This window comes from Spinacia oleracea, chromosome 3 (genome assembly GCF_020520425.1).
Source record: "Spinacia oleracea cultivar Varoflay chromosome 3, BTI_SOV_V1, whole genome shotgun sequence".
Classification (NCBI taxonomy): domain Eukaryota; kingdom Viridiplantae; phylum Streptophyta; class Magnoliopsida; order Caryophyllales; family Amaranthaceae; genus Spinacia; species Spinacia oleracea.
The window spans coordinates 32850000-32868857 of NC_079489.1; the positions used below are offsets into that span (position 1 = coordinate 32850000).

The 18858-nt window shown below is 36.5% G+C and overlaps 3 protein-coding genes, 1 long non-coding RNA gene, 1 other non-coding gene and 1 pseudogene across 5 annotated transcripts; all 6 read right to left on the reverse strand.

Moving 5' to 3' along the window:
* Positions 1–554: 554 nt before the first annotated feature.
* Positions 555–1973, reverse strand: LOC110804162 (zeatin O-glucosyltransferase-like; annotated as a pseudogene).
* Positions 1974–3130: 1157 nt separating this feature from the next.
* On the reverse strand, positions 3131–4525 carry LOC110804152 (zeatin O-xylosyltransferase-like). Its single transcript, XM_022009720.1, has one exon. It carries the CDS (start codon positions 4523–4525, stop codon positions 3131–3133), a length of 1395 nt encoding a protein of 464 aa, XP_021865412.1.
* A 2100-nt stretch (positions 4526–6625) lies between these two features.
* Positions 6626–8109, reverse strand: LOC110804165 (zeatin O-xylosyltransferase). Its single transcript, XM_022009732.2, has one exon. It carries the CDS (start codon positions 8107–8109, stop codon positions 6703–6705), a length of 1407 nt encoding a protein of 468 aa, XP_021865424.1. The 3' UTR covers positions 6626–6702.
* Positions 8110–10217: 2108 nt separating this feature from the next.
* Positions 10218–10307, reverse strand: LOC130471205 (small nucleolar RNA Z102/R77). Its single transcript, XR_008931866.1, has one exon. It is a non-coding gene; the product is annotated as a small nucleolar RNA Z102/R77 (small nucleolar RNA).
* A 682-nt stretch (positions 10308–10989) lies between these two features.
* LOC110804168 (uncharacterized) lies at positions 10990–13064 on the reverse strand. The gene is made up of 3 exons (XR_002537650.2): positions 12354–13064; positions 11135–11223; positions 10990–11040 (listed from the first exon to the last, which is right to left on the reverse strand). It is a non-coding gene; the product is annotated as an uncharacterized lncRNA (long non-coding RNA).
* Positions 13065–15865: 2801 nt separating this feature from the next.
* Positions 15866–17762, reverse strand: LOC110804164 (zeatin O-glucosyltransferase-like). The gene has a single exon (XM_022009731.2). The coding sequence runs from the start codon at positions 17366–17368 to the stop codon at positions 15950–15952; it is 1419 nt and encodes a 472-aa protein (XP_021865423.1). The 5' UTR covers positions 17369–17762; the 3' UTR covers positions 15866–15949.
* Between the last annotated feature and the right edge of the window lie 1096 nt (positions 17763–18858).

Consider the following 18858-nt stretch of genomic DNA (forward strand, 5'->3'; position numbering starts at 1 on the left):
ACATCTTCTCTACTTGGTGATAAAATAGGCATAATGGTCCCTTGGTACATTTCATACCACCACCCCTTACTCTAAAAAGTTGTTTTCTGTTTATAAGACAAGTCAAGTTCAACTACACATCCTCAACTGGATTTATTTTGAGTCTTCTTAGAGCTTTCTTCCACTAGTACAATTGTAATCTAGATTCTAGAGAAAGATGAACTTGCAATATTGATTCATTACATGTTTAGGAACAATGCTGAACTTGTGTTTCACTGCATTAAATAACAATGTTGAATACAAATGAGATACATAGGAGTATAGGACTAGTTGGGAACCATTGGAAAATCTTAAGAAAGCTTATTGATTATTAGGAGTACTACCATGATAAGCTAATGCAGATAGATTGGTAAAGTATAAACATAACATGTGATTCTGTTAATATTGTATAAGACACTGCATAACTGGGATGTTGAGCTTTATGGACTTGAAGCAACTGAGATCCTCAGTGAAGTAGTCACTTTCTTAGTGAGAAATCTGCAGAAGCATCCATTAATGACGGCTGACGCTGACCATCATCTGGTGATGTGAAAAATGAAAGAATCCATTTCTACGCAAGAAGCACCACCTTTAGTAACTGATGTTCGGACTGCATCACCCAGTTTTTCAGCTCATTTCCGCTTCTCCTCTCCTTCCTTTGATGCCATCAATCTTCTCAATACATTCTATATAGTGGTTGAGGTTACTAGGTCAGCACGGTTTGTCCAATCCCTCACCAGAATACCAGTTCTTAGCACCTCTGTCACCAAAATGGCGTTCCTGGGTTGATCGGAATGCATGGGCCAAGCTGCCATTGGCACACTCATGCTAGTGCTCTCCATGCATGAGTTCCACCCACAGTGACTCATGAACCCACCTGTGGATGGATGTGCTAGAATTTGCAGTTGGGGTGCCCAGTCTCTTACCACCATTCCCCTGTTTTTCACTCTCTCTTCATACCCGTCTGGAAGTAGAGGATTTCTCACTTCAGTTCTCGAGAAAATATCAGTTGTATCAGCTCTTCGAAGCACCCATATAAACATTTGTCCACTTTTTTCCAATCCTAGTGCCAACTCCATGATTTGCTGATCAGTCATTGAGGTTGTTGATCCAAAAGAGACATATATCACCGAACCTACCTCTTGTTTGTCTAGCCATAGTAGGCATATATGTCTATCATTTTCGTTTTCCTTTTCCACTAGATTCAGAGGTCCAATAACAAAGTGCTTTGTCTCAGGATTTATTGATAGCTTCTCCAACAGTTGGATATATCGACCTTCTATCAGCCTGGATGAGTTGTAAATCATTCCTGCCTCAAAACCCAAAAGTTTATGTTGATCGACTATGAAGTTCAAAACCTTGGGCGTCAAGCACCCTTCATTAGAGGGAATACATTTTGGGACCTCAAAATCTAACTGAAAAGGTTTTTGAGGTATTCCTTCCCAGATATTAAAGAACATGGTAAAGGCAGAGATGGGTAAGAAGACATAGGATTCAGCATTTGGGATGACTTTTACATCCTGGATCACAGAAGTCATCACACTATCAAAAATGACAATGATTTTCCTGAACTTAGTAGAAAGTTTTTGCAAGAGTTTGGAAACAGGTTCACGGAGATGCGTAGTAGCATCGAAAAGTGGCTCAAGGTTTGTAGGAAAAAGGGTAGATGGGTCAGGGTTGGGAGGGGGTGAGCTATAAGGAGGGATCTGGAAGTCATGGAAATGGATTTTACTTAAAGTTTCAGAATCCCAACCATGGATTCGTAGCTTCACCTGTTGGTTGTGAGTTGCAGATCCAGCATAATGAACTGGTAATTCATAGGACGTTACGAGATTAGAGAGGTGGAGAAGCTGGTTCAGATGACCTTGGGCGGGAAAAGGTACCATCACCACTGCCACTTGAGGGTGTTGTACTTCATTTTGCTTGCCATTTTCACTGCAATTGTGGTCTTCCATTTTGGGGTCAATTTTTGGGGTTGAGTATAGAGAATTAGGAAGTGACGTTTAAACTACTCTTGATAAATAGGAATTCTATATTGAATTATGCATACTTGGAGTGCAAACAAAGCAGGACTTGTCTAATGTTAATTAATAATACAAGTAGCAACATGATGCCGCCTCAAGGCCCTCAGTTGTTACGTCACTAGTTGCGTCATTGCCCCCAAAGATGCATGTTACAGTTGGATTTATATCATTTTATTAGCGATCCTGTATGCTGAGAGCCTGAGAGGTAGTTTTTGGTTGTATAAGAGTGACAATCTTTTCTTCTTGCACGTCTACGCTGTAATTTGTTCAAGCAGTTAATTATGTTCAAATAGGGTTCAGATAATTTTTTTTAATTCGTGACACATTTTAAATAAACACAAGTAAAAAAAAATTATTCATCTATTCTCTATACTTATATTTTTCTGTGTAGATTTACTAGTTTATATTGTGTGTCCGTCGTACTTCTTACTAGTAAAGTGGTACGATGGTTCTAAAGGGGTTTGGGACTTATTTAGGAATGCTATACTAAGCCTCAGGAATAGGAAATATATCAGCCATATAGGAAATTTGTAAGTTTGAAGGCGGAAGCTAAAACATGTAATATGCCTTATGAATAAATTAGGAACATTAGTCTTGTCAAGAATGAAAGTAGAGGTCTCAAACTGAGACGTTAACTCAGGTTTCTAGATAAATGGAGGAATAACTAATGGATCATCCTTCCTTGACAGTGATGGCTTCGTCGAAATGGCTACATTCTATGCCAGCATTTTTTTAAAATCATCACCTGCTTTCTGCTCTTACAAACTAAAAAGTCGTGGTTTCTTGATTCACATATTCTCACCGACCTTTGTGTAGGATTTTTTACAGCTTTCCTGAATATCTTAGTGTCTAGTGGTAATCTAGAGGACATGAAAGGAACAATGCCAAACACAGAGGAAATAACAAGATCAGGAATAATGAACTATAGAGAAGCTAACAGTCTGTTGACTATGATGCTGGTAATGTGATAAAGGATCAACAGTAATGCGTAAATGGCCAATTTCTGGAATTAGGATAAAATAGATCATAATTTTGTTGTACATCCTTATGCATTCATATCAATCTAGTCTTGCTGTAATTATTTAATATCATCTGGTGATATGAGAAATGAAAGAATCCATTTCTAAGTGAGAAGCACCTCCGTTGACAACTGATGCTCGAACCGCATCACCTAGCTCTGCTGCCCTTTTCCGCATTTCCTTTCCTTCCTCAGACACCATCAATATTCTTACAACATACTCTATAGTAGTTGATGCCACCAGCTCAGCACGGTGTTCCCAATCCCTCACTAGCGTACCCATTCTTAGCACCTCTGTCACCAAAACTGCGTTCCTTGGTTGGTCGGAATGCATAGGCCATGCTGCCATCGGCACTCCCATGCTGATACTTTCTAGGCATGAGTTCCACCCGCAATGACTGACGAACCCAGCTGTAGATGGATGTCCCAGAATTTCTATCTGAGGTGCCCAGTCTCTTACCACAATTCCTCTGCTTTCCACTCTCTCTTTGTACCCTTTTGGCAGCTGTAGCTCTTTTACTTGAGCACCATTAAAAATATCACCTGTATCAGCCCTTCTAAGCACCCATATAAACTTTTGCTTACTTCTTTCCAATCCTAATGCCAATTCTGTGATCTGCTCATCTGTCATTGAGGTTGTAGATCCAAAGGAGATGTATATCACCGAATTAGTCTCTTGTTTGTCTAGCCATTCCAGGCACACATGTTTATGATTCTCAGTTTTTCTTTCTATTTCCATTGGATTCAAAGGTCCAACTGCGAAGTGCTTCATTCCATATTTTCTTGGCAGCTTCTTCAACAATTCAACATATTCACCTTCTATCACCCTTGATGTGTTGTAGAGCCTTCCAGACTCGAACCCCAAAAGTTCTCGTTGGTTGACTATAAAGCTTGTTACCCTAGGAGTTGAGCACCCATCCGTGGAAGGGATGCCTTTTGTGACATGTAAATCCAATGTAAAAGGTTTCTGTGGCATTTTTTCCCAGGAATTGAAGAAAGATGTAAAAGCAGATATAGGAACGAAAGCATATGGTTCAGCGTTTGGGATGTTTTTTACATCTTGGACCACAGCAGCCATTAGGCAATCATGAATAACGATGACTCTCTTCAACTCACTTGACAGTTGTTGTAAGAGTTGGGAAACAGGTTGACGGAGATGCAAAGAAACTTCAAAAAGCGGTTGAAGGTGCGTAGGGAAATGGTTGGAAGGATCTGGTTTGGGAGGAGGAGTGTTGTAAGGAGGGAGGTCGAAGTCATGGAAACGGATCTTACTCAAACTCTCCAAGTCCCAACCGTGAAGGCGGAGTTTCGCTTGTCGATTGTGAGTGGAGGATCCAGCATAGTGAACTGGTAATCCATAGGAAGTAATGAGATTAGAGAGATGGAGGAGTTGATTGAGATGGCCTTGTGCTGGAAAGGGTACCATCAGAACTGCCACTTCGGGCTGAGATTTTTGGCCTTCCATTTTAGGATTGGAGTGGGATTTGGTAAGGCTGTAGATTTTCTGTTGTTGAAGATGAGCAAACTTATTTGAGAATTTAACGCACGGGAGATTTGTAAAATGAGAGCAGCTAGTTTTTTTACCACTATGTACTACTCCGTACTCAACTATTTCGTACTTTAAAATAGTGGTAGTCCTCCCGTCCCCGATTACTCGCACCACAATTTTTTTAAGTCCATCCCGATTTCTCTCATTTAGCTATAATTTTTTAAGGTGTAACCATTCACAACCCCAATGAAAAGTTTTTGATTGGTTGAAAAGGTAACTCGTCCGTATTAATAAATTTAAAATAAAATATAGAAATGTGTTAGTCAGACATTAATTACTGTCTAAGTGTCAAACATGTATGACTGGGACCATTACTTAACATGGTAGACTCTATGTTGGAGTATTGTTTAAAGTGAATGAAAATTGCGTGCGAAAGTCTATCTCCTACATAGATGGATTCTTGTTTATGTTCCTCGTTTGCGTTAAAAAAAATTTCTTGTTTATGTTAGATTACTACAGACTGTAAGATAAATTTCTAACGTTATCCATTGTAATTATTAACATTCCATTTTTGGGCCCACTGTCTTCTAGGTACCGATTTTCTTAAAATAGAACGGAGGTAGTATAGTAGTAATACCTTTTCAAAAGGAATTGATATATGATTTAATTGCAATTGTATCGACTGATTCATCACCCGTATATAGAGGAAGTATAAGCGCATATCAGATAATGTATGGGCAAATACATATCAGAACAAAAGACAAAATAGGAAAAAGGACGAAAAAGAAATTAAATGGAGAGTACTTTTTTAAACAAAAATGGTACTTTTTTTTTACAGAATGGTACTTTTTTTAACAGAATGGTATTTTTTTTTAACATGAATGGTACTTTTTTTTTTTTGTCAAAAAACAACCTCCCCGTATATGACCCGGAACAATTGACTTATAACCAAGCCGGTGGTCTAAGATGTTTAACGCCTCTTAGTTTCAGCTACATTCTTATTGGTAGAGGGGGATGCGCTGTGGCCCGGTTGAACCCGCTTAATGGAATAATGGATGGGTTGAGAACTTCTAGCTTTTATGTCATTAAAGAAACTGAGAAAAAATGGTCCTCTTGGACTGGTCCACCTCCCACGGCCCGATAACAATGACTGTCGGCTATATATTTTGGTGATTATTTTCGAGATTATTGCCTTGTTTTTTGTTAATGTGGAAGTAGACCTTTGGCTTTCAATTCGGGGTGAAATGAAGTTGTTAATTTGTGTAGTAGCTCTGATTGTAAAACATTCCAGTGACTTCACTTTTGTTGTGATTTTTTTGATCCATTTATTAGTTTGCTTCTGTTTAAGATATGTAGTCTAGTTTGTTTTTCACAGCCCAAAATCCTTGAACTATGTTTTATATCTGTAGTTTTCTTACAGTTCAGCAGACATTTCTTTCTGAGGATATGCTCTTGGCTACTAGAATTTTTCTTTAACTGAAAGTAAATTCTGAGATCAGGCAACAAGATTCAAGTTGTTGGAAGGAGTTCATTCTGTAAGTATGATGGGCTGAAGCTAGAACATGTATTTCGCCCCATGAGTCGGAAAAGGAAAATTGGTTCTGTGACGAAAATGGGAATACTGAGCTCAAACTCAGTCTTTGAACTTGGTTTATTATCGTCTTAAGCCCTTTTAAAACTTCAGTTCTCATTCCCCAGTTTGCACCATTCCTTTTAATGGTAGATATTCCTTTGCAGTGGTACACTGATAGTTTTGTTTAAGTGGATACCGAGAGCATTCTATGCCAGCAATTGGTTGACGTAGTCTTAGCTACACCAATTATTTACAGTTTCCTGAATGAGATTGTTCCATGAGTTTAGTTATGATCTTGAGCAAGAGGACTATGCAGTTTAGTTTCAGTATAGGGAAGAAACAGAGCTGAACACGAGGAGGCAAGATAGGAATAAGGAACCATAGGAAAGATAAAGTGTCTTCTTGCTATGATGAGAAGACACGGAATACATGATAAAAGATAAATGATGGAACAATGATGCTTAATCGATGGTATCAGAAATTATAATAAGATAAAACATAAATGTCAGCCGAGATTGAGAGTGATTTTATTCCTTTCCATCAGAGAATTTTACAGTGAATAAATCCCTTTTGATTTAGATTATTTTCTTGTGATGTGAGAAATGAAAGCATCCATTTCTAAGCGAGAAGCACCTCCTTCAACAACTGATGCTCGAACAGCATCACCTAGCTCTGTTGCCCTTTTCCGCATCTCCTTTCCTTCTGCCGATGCCATCAATCTTCTCAATGCAGAATCAATAGTCTTGGATGACACTAGCTCAGCGTGTTGTGTCCAATCCCTCACTAGCACACCAACTTTTAGCACTTCTGTAACCAAAACGGCATTACTAGGTTGGTCGGAATGCATTGGCCAAGCTGCGATTGGTACTCCCAAGCTGATGCTCTCCATGCATGAGTTCCACCCACAGTGACTCATGAACCCACCTGTTGCTGGGTGACCCAAAATCTCCAGTTGGGGTGCCCAGTCTCTTACCACCATTCCCCTGTTTTTTACTCTCTCGTCGTACCCTTCTGGTAGCTGATCCTTTCTTACTTCAGCACTTGTGAAGACATCACCAGTATCAGCCTTTCTAAGCACCCATATGAACTTTTGTTGGCTTTTTTCCAACCCTAATGCTAGCTCTGTGATCTGGTCATCTGTCATCGAGGTTGTGGATCCAAAAGATATGTATATAACAGAATCTTTCTGTTGTTTATTTAGCCATTCAAGGCATATATGTTTTCCATTTTTGTTTTCCATTTCCACTGAATTTACAGGTCCAATGGCAAAGTGTTTTTTCTCAGGACATATTAGCAGCTTCTCAAACAGTTCAACATATCTACCTTCTATCACCCTGGATGTATTGTAGAGCCAACCTGACTCGAACCCCAAACATTTTTTCTGATTGGCCAAAAAGTGTAAAAACTCAAACGGTAAGCATTCATCCATCGAGGGGACGCATTTTGGGGATTCTGAATCTATAAGAAAAGGTTTCTCAGGGAATCTGGACCAGGCATTGAAGAAGGTTGTAAAGGCAGAGATGGGAACAAAGACATAGGATTCAGTATTTGAAAGGATTTTTGCGTCTTGGACCACAGAAGCCAGTAGTGCGTCATGGATCATAATGACTCTCCTGAACTTACATGAGAGTTGCTCTAAGAGTTGGGAAACAGGTTGACGGAGATGCAGAGATGCATTGAAAAGTGGTTGGAGGTGCGTAGGGAAAGGAATGGAAGGGTCTGGGTTGGGTAGAGGGTTGGTGTAAGGAGGGAGTTGAAAGTCATGAAAATGGATCTTACTTAAACTTTGTGAGCCCCAACCGTGTAAACGGAGCTTGGCTTGGCGGTTGTGAGAGGAGGATCCAGCAAAGTGAACTGGTAATCCATAGGAGGTTATGAGATGAGAAAGCTGGAGGAGTTGATTGAGGTGGCCTTGTGCCGGAAATGGTACCATCACCACTGCTACTGTTGGTGGAGCAATTTGAATACAGGCATTTTGGCCTTCCATTTTGCAAATGGGTAAAGTTTGCAACGATTCAGACTTCGTGCTTGTAGTATTCAGGGATCTTAGGGATGAGATTTATACGGGTTGAAGATTTGAGAAGCTGCTATAGCTTGATAGCAATTACTACTCCATAGCTTGTAAGTAACAACTTCAGTAACATTAATACTACTCCATAACTTGTAGGCTACAACTTAGTAGTAACATGAACTACATATGAGGCTATCATGCTGAAATGGCCATGTGCGAAATAAAGTACCATCATCGTTGCCACTCGAGGTTGAGAGGCATATCTTCAGCAAGGATGTAAATCTATGCTGCTGAACATTTCAAAAAATTTGAGCAGCTTCTGTAGTTTGGCAATGCGTAGCTGCTTGATAAGTTGTAATAGATCTGCTCTTCCAGACTTCAATATTTCGTATTTGTATTTGCCATGCCATATTGCGTGGGCATTGTTTTTATCTGATAACAAATGCTGTACTTTTTCAATCACCTATCTTGAGAAGGAGTTTATATTTGTTAGTGTTGGCTAATCTGGTATAGTTTTTAAAACACTGCCTGTGTTGGGAATTAATTGTTGCATTGTCCCATTTCGTAAGAGTATGTCCTGAAATCTAGTTGGTTGAGGAGGTTAATCATGAACAATAATTTCACTCTTTCTAAAACAGGTGTGCTGTATTTCACAGTCTAGTGCTTGATTCATGGGTAATGAAGCTCCTTATACTGCAAAGTTTTGAGCATCTCCTATGAAGTTCACAGGAAAGGTATCTGCAAGAAACTATGGTAAGAATCAAACTTACAGAACCTATATCGTGCTCCATTTGTTTATACTAGTCTTATATGCACGCGATGCGTGCAGAATTGTACAAATATTAGTCACTAAAAACCATTCGCAAAGTTCATATTTTGCTATAATACTTGTAGCCTTACATGAAGAAAAATCGAACCATTCAATTGATGCTCGTAGTCTTATAAATATTATTAACTGTTTTACGATAGTGAGTTCATACAATACTTGTAGCCTTACATGACGAAAAATCGAACCATACAGATGATGACCTTTAGGTGTTTCATAGAGTGTGCCTTGAGCTAACCACTCCTCAAGCCGCTTTTGACTGGAAGGGTTTCCCTCTCTATGAAACAAAAGAAGATGAGGAAGAATAAAGAGATAAATTAGTTTTGTTTCACATATAAACTGAAACTGAATGCAAAAGCAAGCAAAAAGGAACAGCTCAAGAAAATGAAGCAAATAGAAATATTTTACTTGTTCAACAGCAAAATTATGTTGATAAAGCCCAATATTTTCTCCATCTACGTACTATAGCCTCATAGTAAGAATGGTTGTCAATCCACTCCTGCAACACAGCAGAGCAACATAGGTCATAAGAAAAGGGATAAGAAGTGATGCTTATCAGTTATCACCATCGCAGCTTATGTTATCATCAAAGTGGTAAAAGAATTTACTGATATGGTTCAGACGCGTGTAGAATCTACCGACCTTGACATTTTTCAGTCAAAGCATCCCATTAGCTAAGCACCATAAACTTTTTCCTCCCAAAATAAATAAAAAAGTTCAAGTATTTTACTCATCTTCTTATGCATTAACATGCCCCATACTTTCTTCCTTAATCTTCCAAGAACATCATAATCCAATTGACAACGTAATCTAGTCCAATAATCACGACTCACAACACGATCCTTCATTTCAACAGCAAATCATAAACTTCAGCAATTGAGGCATCCATTACCATTAATTAAGTATCAATCTTCCAATTTAATTTAGTAACCTTGATTATTCATTCAAGGTCAAGATTGTTCAATCATGGAAAATGAATTAATTACAGTGACTACCATTTTTTTTTGTTATAGTTTGCTTCTTGCATTGTCCTAAATCTAAAAAAAGTTTGAACGCCAATTGTCCTCAATTTACACTCTATATAGAACGAAATTCTATTTTTTTTCCTGAAAATAGAGAACGAACAGAGTACAAATAGAAATCGCCATCATTCCGGCGACCAAACCTTGAAAATTCAAGGGTTTATGAAAAATTTCATCAAATCGTTTGATTTTATAAAAAATAAATAAAAAGATGATGAAATTGGGGGAGATGAGTAATAGGATCAGATAGAGCGCTAATACATTGTTGCCATCATATCGGCGAATCAAACCAATAGGGAACAAAATAGTTCAATCATCATTCGTAATTTATAAATTTTATGAAAATAAATGAACAAAATGTGATAGCAAAACTACGTAGATCTGAAAAACATAAGAAAAAAAATAAAAATAAAAAGATAGGAGGGAGATACGATAATGGCAAAAGAGGATGAAGAGTGGTGATGAGAGTGATACGATAATTACATTTCAATCCCATCGCGTGCATATAAGATTAATTAAATTCAATCCAAAATCAATTGATTAGATCAATTCAAACCTAAAATAGAAAGTTAGAAACCAGATTAACAAAAGAAGATGAGGAAGAAGGAAAAATAATTCATACCTGATGAGATGGCGCCGGAGAATTAAAGTACACGGCAGCGTGACAGAAGAGCGCAACAAAACATTCATGCCAAAAATTCATTCTTGAGATAAATGCTGACGCTTGGTCACATCAATTTTTACCTCCTCGAATTCGATATTGTTAACCCTACAACAAAACATTCATGCCAAAAAAAATACCCAATTAAACAGTAAAGTGAAGAGAAATAGCATAACAAACGCAAATAAGTAACTCTCAATCTGCTCCCTGAGCCTCCTGATTGTACTTCTCAAGGGTACTGCACTGGCGGTGTTGTTCAAACATAAAAAAGACAATGAAATTATGTATGATTAGCATAAATTTCTGCCTATATACTTCAAAGTGTAAGCACCACCAACCTTGACCTTCCCACAGTCCTTGCATCCCCAAATACCAACAGCCTTTCTCTTCACGGCGTACTGCAATGCATCATAGTGTTTTTGCAGTCAGACATCAAAAGTTAAGTCGATTCACAGACCATAGATATCTTATTGATTGAGAATGGAACTTTACCTTTCCGCAGAACTCACAAAAGTACTTGTTGTGTTGACTGACCTCCATCTTCTTAATCTTCTTACACAGAGTGGCACCAGACCGGGTATCTAAACAATATAATGATATTCATTAATTGTGATAATACATTTCATCCACTCAGCGAGACAAACAACCAAATTAAGACCCTAGAGAAGATAACTCGCTCCTAATAATAATCAAACAGAAACATTTAAACAGAAAAGTCTCAAATTAACTTCTCATTATCTTACACCACTTTAGTATGAAGCTATTCTAGACAAAAATGTATCAAATCTCTATTATATAAAGATACCGGATGATATCTTGTTTTTCTCACTATTGTCACATACATGATTTCAAAACAAATGGCATTGATTTATGCTATGTGACATCCTTTGACATTATCGCAACAGAACTCACCGTATTTCCCAACAATATTGACCTTCTTGGTTCTCTTGGCATGTATGCATCAATAACATACAAAGTCAAAAGTAGCGATCAAAAAAATCTACATAACTTTAATGAGCATTATTAACTAAACTCAGCTCACCCAAAAATATACAACAAACAAATGACATCAATAACAAAAACAACAAAGCAAAAATTACAACTCCGTAATATTACTGGACAACCCATTGGTTCTCTACTTCTTGTTTAAACTTTAATGTGGATAGACTTTGCTTTTTTTTTGTTTTGGTTTTATATCATCAATCTCATCTTAAGCTCATTTTAAACTTTAATGTGGATAGACTTTGCTTTTTTTTGTTTTGGTTTTATATCATCAATCTCATCTTAAGCTCATTTTATTTCTACTCCTGAAAGAATGCCAGCTTTTTTATATGGCGCCTTTTTTAACCATCTTAATACTCCAATATTGTTCTTATGTATACAATTAGTTCAATACTACTTACCTTTTCCAGTGCTAATTACCCAACTGAAAGTACAATTAGTTCACTATGAGATCGAGTATGGAATTCTGTTTACTCAATTTAAATTGAGTATGCTCCCATTTTTAATAAAATTCCGGCTAGCAGCATAATTAGTTCACTATTCAGTTCAGTTCAATCAAGGGCTTATTTCAACTTAAAAAACATTGTCTGAGCATAAACCCTAGAACACTTTCTCAATCTACACACCCATAATAATGGAATAAATAAACAAAGTTCTGAATTTTGATAAACAATTAAAACCCAGAATATAAAAAATAAGAGATAATTACTTTGAATTTCGAGGGAGGGTGAATTGGAATTGCAGGGTCCTCCATGGTTGCTTTCGAATCATCGCCTCCGTTTCTGCTTGTATTGTTGTACTTCACAAAAATTCAATTCAAGATTAATAAGAACTCAAATTTCATAATGTAATCAACAATTTAACACTAAAATATTAAGTAGTAACAATGTCGATTATCGGAAAATAAAAAACCTTAAAAATTAAACCAACCACATTTTACATAATCCTCTACACAAACTTAAATCCCCCAAAAACACATCACTTATCTTTAGTAGAAACACCATATTTCTCCTGCAATTTGGTAATATCCTCCTTCTTAAAATCAATCTTCGTGTTCATCTTAACAGGCTAATAATAAGACACAATCAAGTACCGATTTGCGACATTGAACCCAGTCAGATGATTAAGGGCAGTCTTAGCATCGTAGATATCCTCATACACCATTCGACGGAGATAATTAGGGAAAACGGGATTAGGTTGCAGAGAAGTGGACGTCGATGGAAGGCCGATCAGAGTGATGGTGGAGACGACGGTGATAGCAGACGGCTGAGAAGCAGTAGGAGAGAGAAAGTTTGAGAGAAAAAGTGGCGAGGTTTGAGAAGCGAAGACGGCGAAGATCGAAGGAGAAGATCTGATGGAGGAGAGAGAAGAAAACGAACGGGACTACGGGAGGGAGTGCGAAGGGTTTGGGTAGGTACTGAAGTGTGAAGGGTATATTAGACATTTTAAATGGGGACACGAAAAGTTAAGTTACAAAAAAGTCCTCGGGAGTTGGCTTATATAATAGAGATATGTGTCCCATTCCTGATAAAAAAAAATGAAACTGTAATTTGATTGTTATACTGAGGTGAAAAAAGAAGGGGGGTGAGATTCCGAACATAAAAGTTGGGGTGTGGAGGATATCAGTTACCTAACTTATTCTCCAACTCCTTGGCGCCACAAATGACAAAAGTACGATTACATCCTCTTGGAGTTGGAGATTTCTCAACCATAAATAACTTTTGACAAGCAGCTTTTTCTACTCCTGTAGTGAGAATGGCGTGTCTGAAAAAATGCATTCAATCTGGATCAAACATTTTTTTCTCAGGAATTTACTAGTGAATATTGTTTCCATAAATGGCTCTGCAAAGTCAAGTTTGGAAAATTAATCAGCGATTGTAAAGTTTCTTAAAGGTTTGATCTAGTGTCCTTTAGATGATCTAATCGGTAATAAATGATATTAGATAATCTAGTGTACGTCAAGAGTTCTAAGAGAATAAGATAGCCCTTTGTACGTCCAAAGTTAATAATCACGTTGATAGTGTTATATGATAACTAAATCCGGACTGTGTAAATATATAGGTTTTACAGTGAAGCCAATAGGATAGCGAACTGGTTGGCAAAAATACACTCTGATCAGTGATCAGTGATCAGTGATCAGTGATCAGTGATCAGAAAAGGGGGATGGCTATTATTGAAATACCAGTTTTCCTGTTGACCTAATTGGTTGAGAGGTCAAATGTTAACCTCTTGATCTTAGGAATAAGCAGTGTGTAATGTCAGGCCTGCACAACCATATAACATTGCCTCAGATTTTGCAATGTCTGGATGACTGGATCAAAACTACAACTTCACTGCCTAATTCCCATGGTAACTACACCCACTTCGCTGCCCCGCACAACAACCCAACACCAACGGTTAAATTATAGTATGATATTATTCGTAGGCATGCTCCTCTATTTATATTTAAACTAGATATCCTACCCTTTGTAATTTTCCTATGTCTTGTACACTTCTATTTGATATCCTTTAACATAACATAACTCTATCTTATATGATATTCTATCCTCACTACGTTATCCTCAACACCCTCCCACAATCGTAACGGCAGTTTCACGAACGTTGCGATTGTAAACGTAAAAAATGTCTTCTAGTTAGCACCAGTTGAACGTATTCGTACGTCTTTGTTCGTTGAAGTCCATATTTACAACTTAGTGATGTCGGCTCCAAAAAAAACTCGATCGAGCAGGAACGCCATTCTTTTCAAACCTGCATTTTTTTTTCTCTTAATGAGAACGCCTTTCTTTTGGAATTCACCAATTATCTCAACATAATGGGAACACCATCGGCTTCTCTTGAGCAAATGATGCTCAATCCGTCATTGGTTTTTCGGAGCAAAACCTAGCTCAAATTCTTCATTGGTTTTTCAAATCAAACCAATCTCAAATCTTCTTTGGTTTTTCGAAGCAAAATCAAACTCAGATTTATACTCAAATTGGACGTGACCCAAAATATGAGTCTTTTCTCTAACACAAACTCATTGCTCAGAGGAATTTTTCGTCTCTAAACCATAAACTATCAAACTCTAACTAAACCCATGGTGGCAAAAGAAGCCACGAACATCATCATGCATATACTAGAAAGATGCAGTCAAAACAACGTACTCTTATCACGTCAATAATAATATATCCTTCAACTCACAAAATAGTGAAATCACAACTAGCATTAAGCCATTAACGCAACGGAAATATGTAACCGAAACTTTTTGTTAGACGGTCCCTAAGATTTCCCTAGACTTTTGATACCATGCTAAATTATACGGGGCAAATTAATATTTGATTGCCTCATATTATTCGTGGGCATACGCCTCTATTTATATATTACAAACTAGATGTGCTACACTTAATGTTTGGCAATACTAGCTGAAATCAAGCTGAAACTGATAAGGTAGCTGAAACTGATAAAATAACACCTGAAATTGATAAGGTGCTGAAACTGATAAGGTCGTAGTTTACATTAACTGTTTGGTACGACTAATTTTTTAAGTACCTGAAATTAAGTTATATTTATTTCAGATGAAACCTTCCATTGGTTTTCCTTATTAAAATTCAACCCCAAAAAAAAAAACAATTAGCACAGGTATTTGTTTCAAATGGAAATATGAGTATGATTTTCTTTTTAAACAAAATTGGATAAGTATTAAGTTAATATAGCTGAAAAAAGTTACAGGCCATTACCAATAATGAATATAAATATGAGCAGTGGTATAGTATAAAGAAGATAAACTCTTTGCAACACAGTTGAAAAATACAGCCACATATGCCCATTAATACGTTAACAGCAAGTCAACATGTGCTTTGGAGGCAAAAATTTCAGTGACTGATTGTAAAACGTTACTCTCGTTAACGTTTGAATTTCAGTCAAGTTATCAACCTTAAATTTTAATTTATCTTCCTATCAAACACTCCTAATCATTTAAAGTGACTTAAATTACTAGCACCTAATTATTTAAGGTGACTGAAAATAGTTGCCAAACATAGTAAGGTTTCTTATGTTCTACAGACCTTGTATCTGATATCATACTCCGTATAACATAACTCTATCTTATATGATATTCTATCATATAGGATAACTAACACCAACACTAAATCATACTTTTGGACCGTTCTGCACATACTCAGCTGAAATTGACCCGACTTGGACCAAATCAACCAAAAATGGCAACAAAAAAAAAAAAATTCATTGATTTTAACTTGGGATTAGATTTATTGGATTAGACATGAATGTGACACAAACTTAAATAAACAAGGTTGCAGAAAGATAGCATTATCTAGAGATATGGGCAATAAAAGCTTCCCTTTCTAAACAACAAACACCACCTTCAGCAACTGAACCTCTAACAGCTTCACCTAATTCTGCAGCTCTTTTCTTTATCTCCTTTCCCTCCTCTGAAGCCATCAGTGTTTTCACTGCATCCTCTATAGTACTCGACTTCACTATCTCACCGCGGTGTTTCCAATCTCTAACCATTACACCAACTTTGAGCACGTTGCTCAACAGAAACGCATTCCTTGGCTGGTCCGAATGCATAGGCCATGCTGCTACCGGCACACCCATACTTATACTTTCCATACATGAATTCCACCCACAATGACTCATGAACCCACCTGTTGATGGATGTGCCAATATTTCAAGTTGTGGCGCCCAATCTCTCAATACAATTCCCCTGTCTTTTACTCTTTCTTCATAACCTTCAGGAAGTTGGGGATTGTTCACTTTATCAGCTTCTGCAAAAACGTCGTTTGAATCTGCTCTTCTAAGCACCCATATAAACTTCTCCCCGCATATCTCCAACCCATTTGCCAACTCTTTGATCTGTTCATCGGTCAGTGATGTTGTCGACCCAAACGACACATATATCACCGAACCTTTCTCTTGTTCGTCGAGCCATTCAAGGCACTCATGTCTGTTTTTGCCATTGCTGCATCTGATATCCACTGGATTAAAAGGTCCTAAGACAAAGTGCTTCTTTTGTGTTTCAGTTGAATATTTCTTCTCCAGCAATTGAACATATCTATCTTCTATAACTCTTGAGGTGTTGTAAATCCACCCTGACTCGAAACCGAGTAACTTCATTTGTTTGGCAGCAAACTCCAATACTTGTTCCGTAGCACACCCGTCTTCAGTGGGGATACCTTGAGGGATATCTTTTGAATCTAGCTGAACTGAATTATCTTCCTTAGATAAGCCTTTCCATGCATTTACGAAAAAGGTAAAGGCAGAGATAGGAATGAAGTTATATGCTTCAGCATTTGAGATGAGCTTCACATCTTGGACAACATACGTCATAAGAAGATCATGAATAACTATGACTCTGTCGAACTCTGCAGACAATTGTTGCAAAAGAAGAGAAACAGGTTGACGAAGATGTAAGGAAGCCTCGAAAAGGGGTTGCAAGTGCTCAGGGAAGGGGACGGAGGGGTCGTCTTTCGGAGCACGTGACTCAAAAGGAGGGAGCTCTAAATCATGAAAATGAATGTTGGTTAAGCTTTCTGAGTTCCACCCGTTGAGTCGGAGCTTCGCCTGACGGTTGTGGGAGGCGGAGCAAGCATAATGGACGGGTATCCCGTATGAGGTGATGAGGTGAGAGAGGTGGAGGAGTTGGTTGAGATGGCCTTGGGCTAGTAGTGGCACCATTACCACTACAACTTGAGGGTGTTCTTGTTTGCCATTTTGGTCTTTCATTTTTTTGTGGTGTAAGTTTTGGTGGTTAGAATTTGGACAGGATGTTATATTTATTAACAAATGAGTTTATATGGTGATCACTTAGGAAATCATGCCAAATCTGTTACAATGATGTCACTTGACTGTATATGCAAGTGTTAGCCAGTCAATATCTGTTAATTGTAGTGCGTATTCTGGATGGTGTCCACTGCTTGACATGACAAAATATGGATTATAGCTCTCGTTGTTAAAGTCTAAAGAATAGTGAAGAAGGGTCAATTATTATCCTCATCGTGTCTCTTCACACGCCGTACAAAACCAAAATGCCAATTACTGGAGTACTAAATAATTCCCCTATCCTTAAAAGATTGCCCTATAAAATTGCCCTATATATCTTTTTGAATATCTCTATTTGTTTTATCGCATATCCTTTTAATAACTTTTCCTACTGGCTAGATCTGTTTTTTTTGTTTTTTTCAAGGGCTCACTTTAGCAACCCATGTGTACATTTTATATTCAAATATTAAGGCTTTGTTATGTGACTTGGCCATATTCTCTTCACCTTATCATTGTTACTTATTGAATCAGATCTTATTAGACCAGACCAGACCAGATCAGATCAAACCAGCAACATTCAGACCAGACCAGACCAGACCAGGAATTTTTAATTATTTATTATTATTATTTTAATTATTTATTATTATTATTTTAATTATAATTATAATAATTAAAAAAATTATTATTATTAATTAATAATATTATAAATTAATAATTAATTATTAATTATTATTATAAATTAATAATTAATAATTAATTATAATTATAAATATAATTAATAATTATTAATTATTTATAATTAATATTTAATTTTTAATTTTTAATTATTAATTATAATAATTAATAATTAATAATTAATAATAAATATATATTAATTTTTAATTTTTAATTAATAGTTACCAATTTTTAATTTTTAATTTTTAATTATTAATTAATAATTAATAATTAATAAATAACAATTTTTAGTTATTCATTATTAAATCTTAGATATTAGTTAATTTTTATTAAGTAGTCATTAATTATTAAAAATTAATTTTTAATTATGAAATAATTTATATTTATTATTTATTATTTATTATTTACTGTTTATTGTTTATTGTTTATTATTTATTATTTATTTTAATAATAATTAGAATAGTTCAGACCAGACCAGCATGAATCAGACCAGACCAGACCAGCAAAATGAAAAACCAGACCAGACCAGACCAAGAGAACAGAGCCTTATTTTGACTTAATTTAGACAAAATAAATTTAGATAAGTTCAGAAATAATAAGTTTTTTCCAAATATTTTTACACAAATAAGTTTATTTCAGAAAAGATAAGTTATCATTCCAGATAAAATAAGTTCAGAAAAGTTCAGATTAAAATAAGTCCAGACAAAATAAGTTGAATAGAACGGAGCTTAATTTAGTGAAGTTTGTTCTATAGACCAGTCTTTTAGGGACATAGAAAA

Coding starts and splice junctions, on each gene's coding strand:
- LOC110804152 (XM_022009720.1), bottom strand. CDS start 4,525: ATGGAAGGCCAAAAATCTCAGCCCGAAGTGGCAGTTCTGATGGTACCC.
- LOC110804165 (XM_022009732.2), bottom strand. CDS start 8,109: ATGGAAGGCCAAAATGCCTGTATTCAAATTGCTCCACCAACAGTAGCA.
- LOC110804164 (XM_022009731.2), bottom strand. CDS start 17,368: ATGAAAGACCAAAATGGCAAACAAGAACACCCTCAAGTTGTAGTGGTA.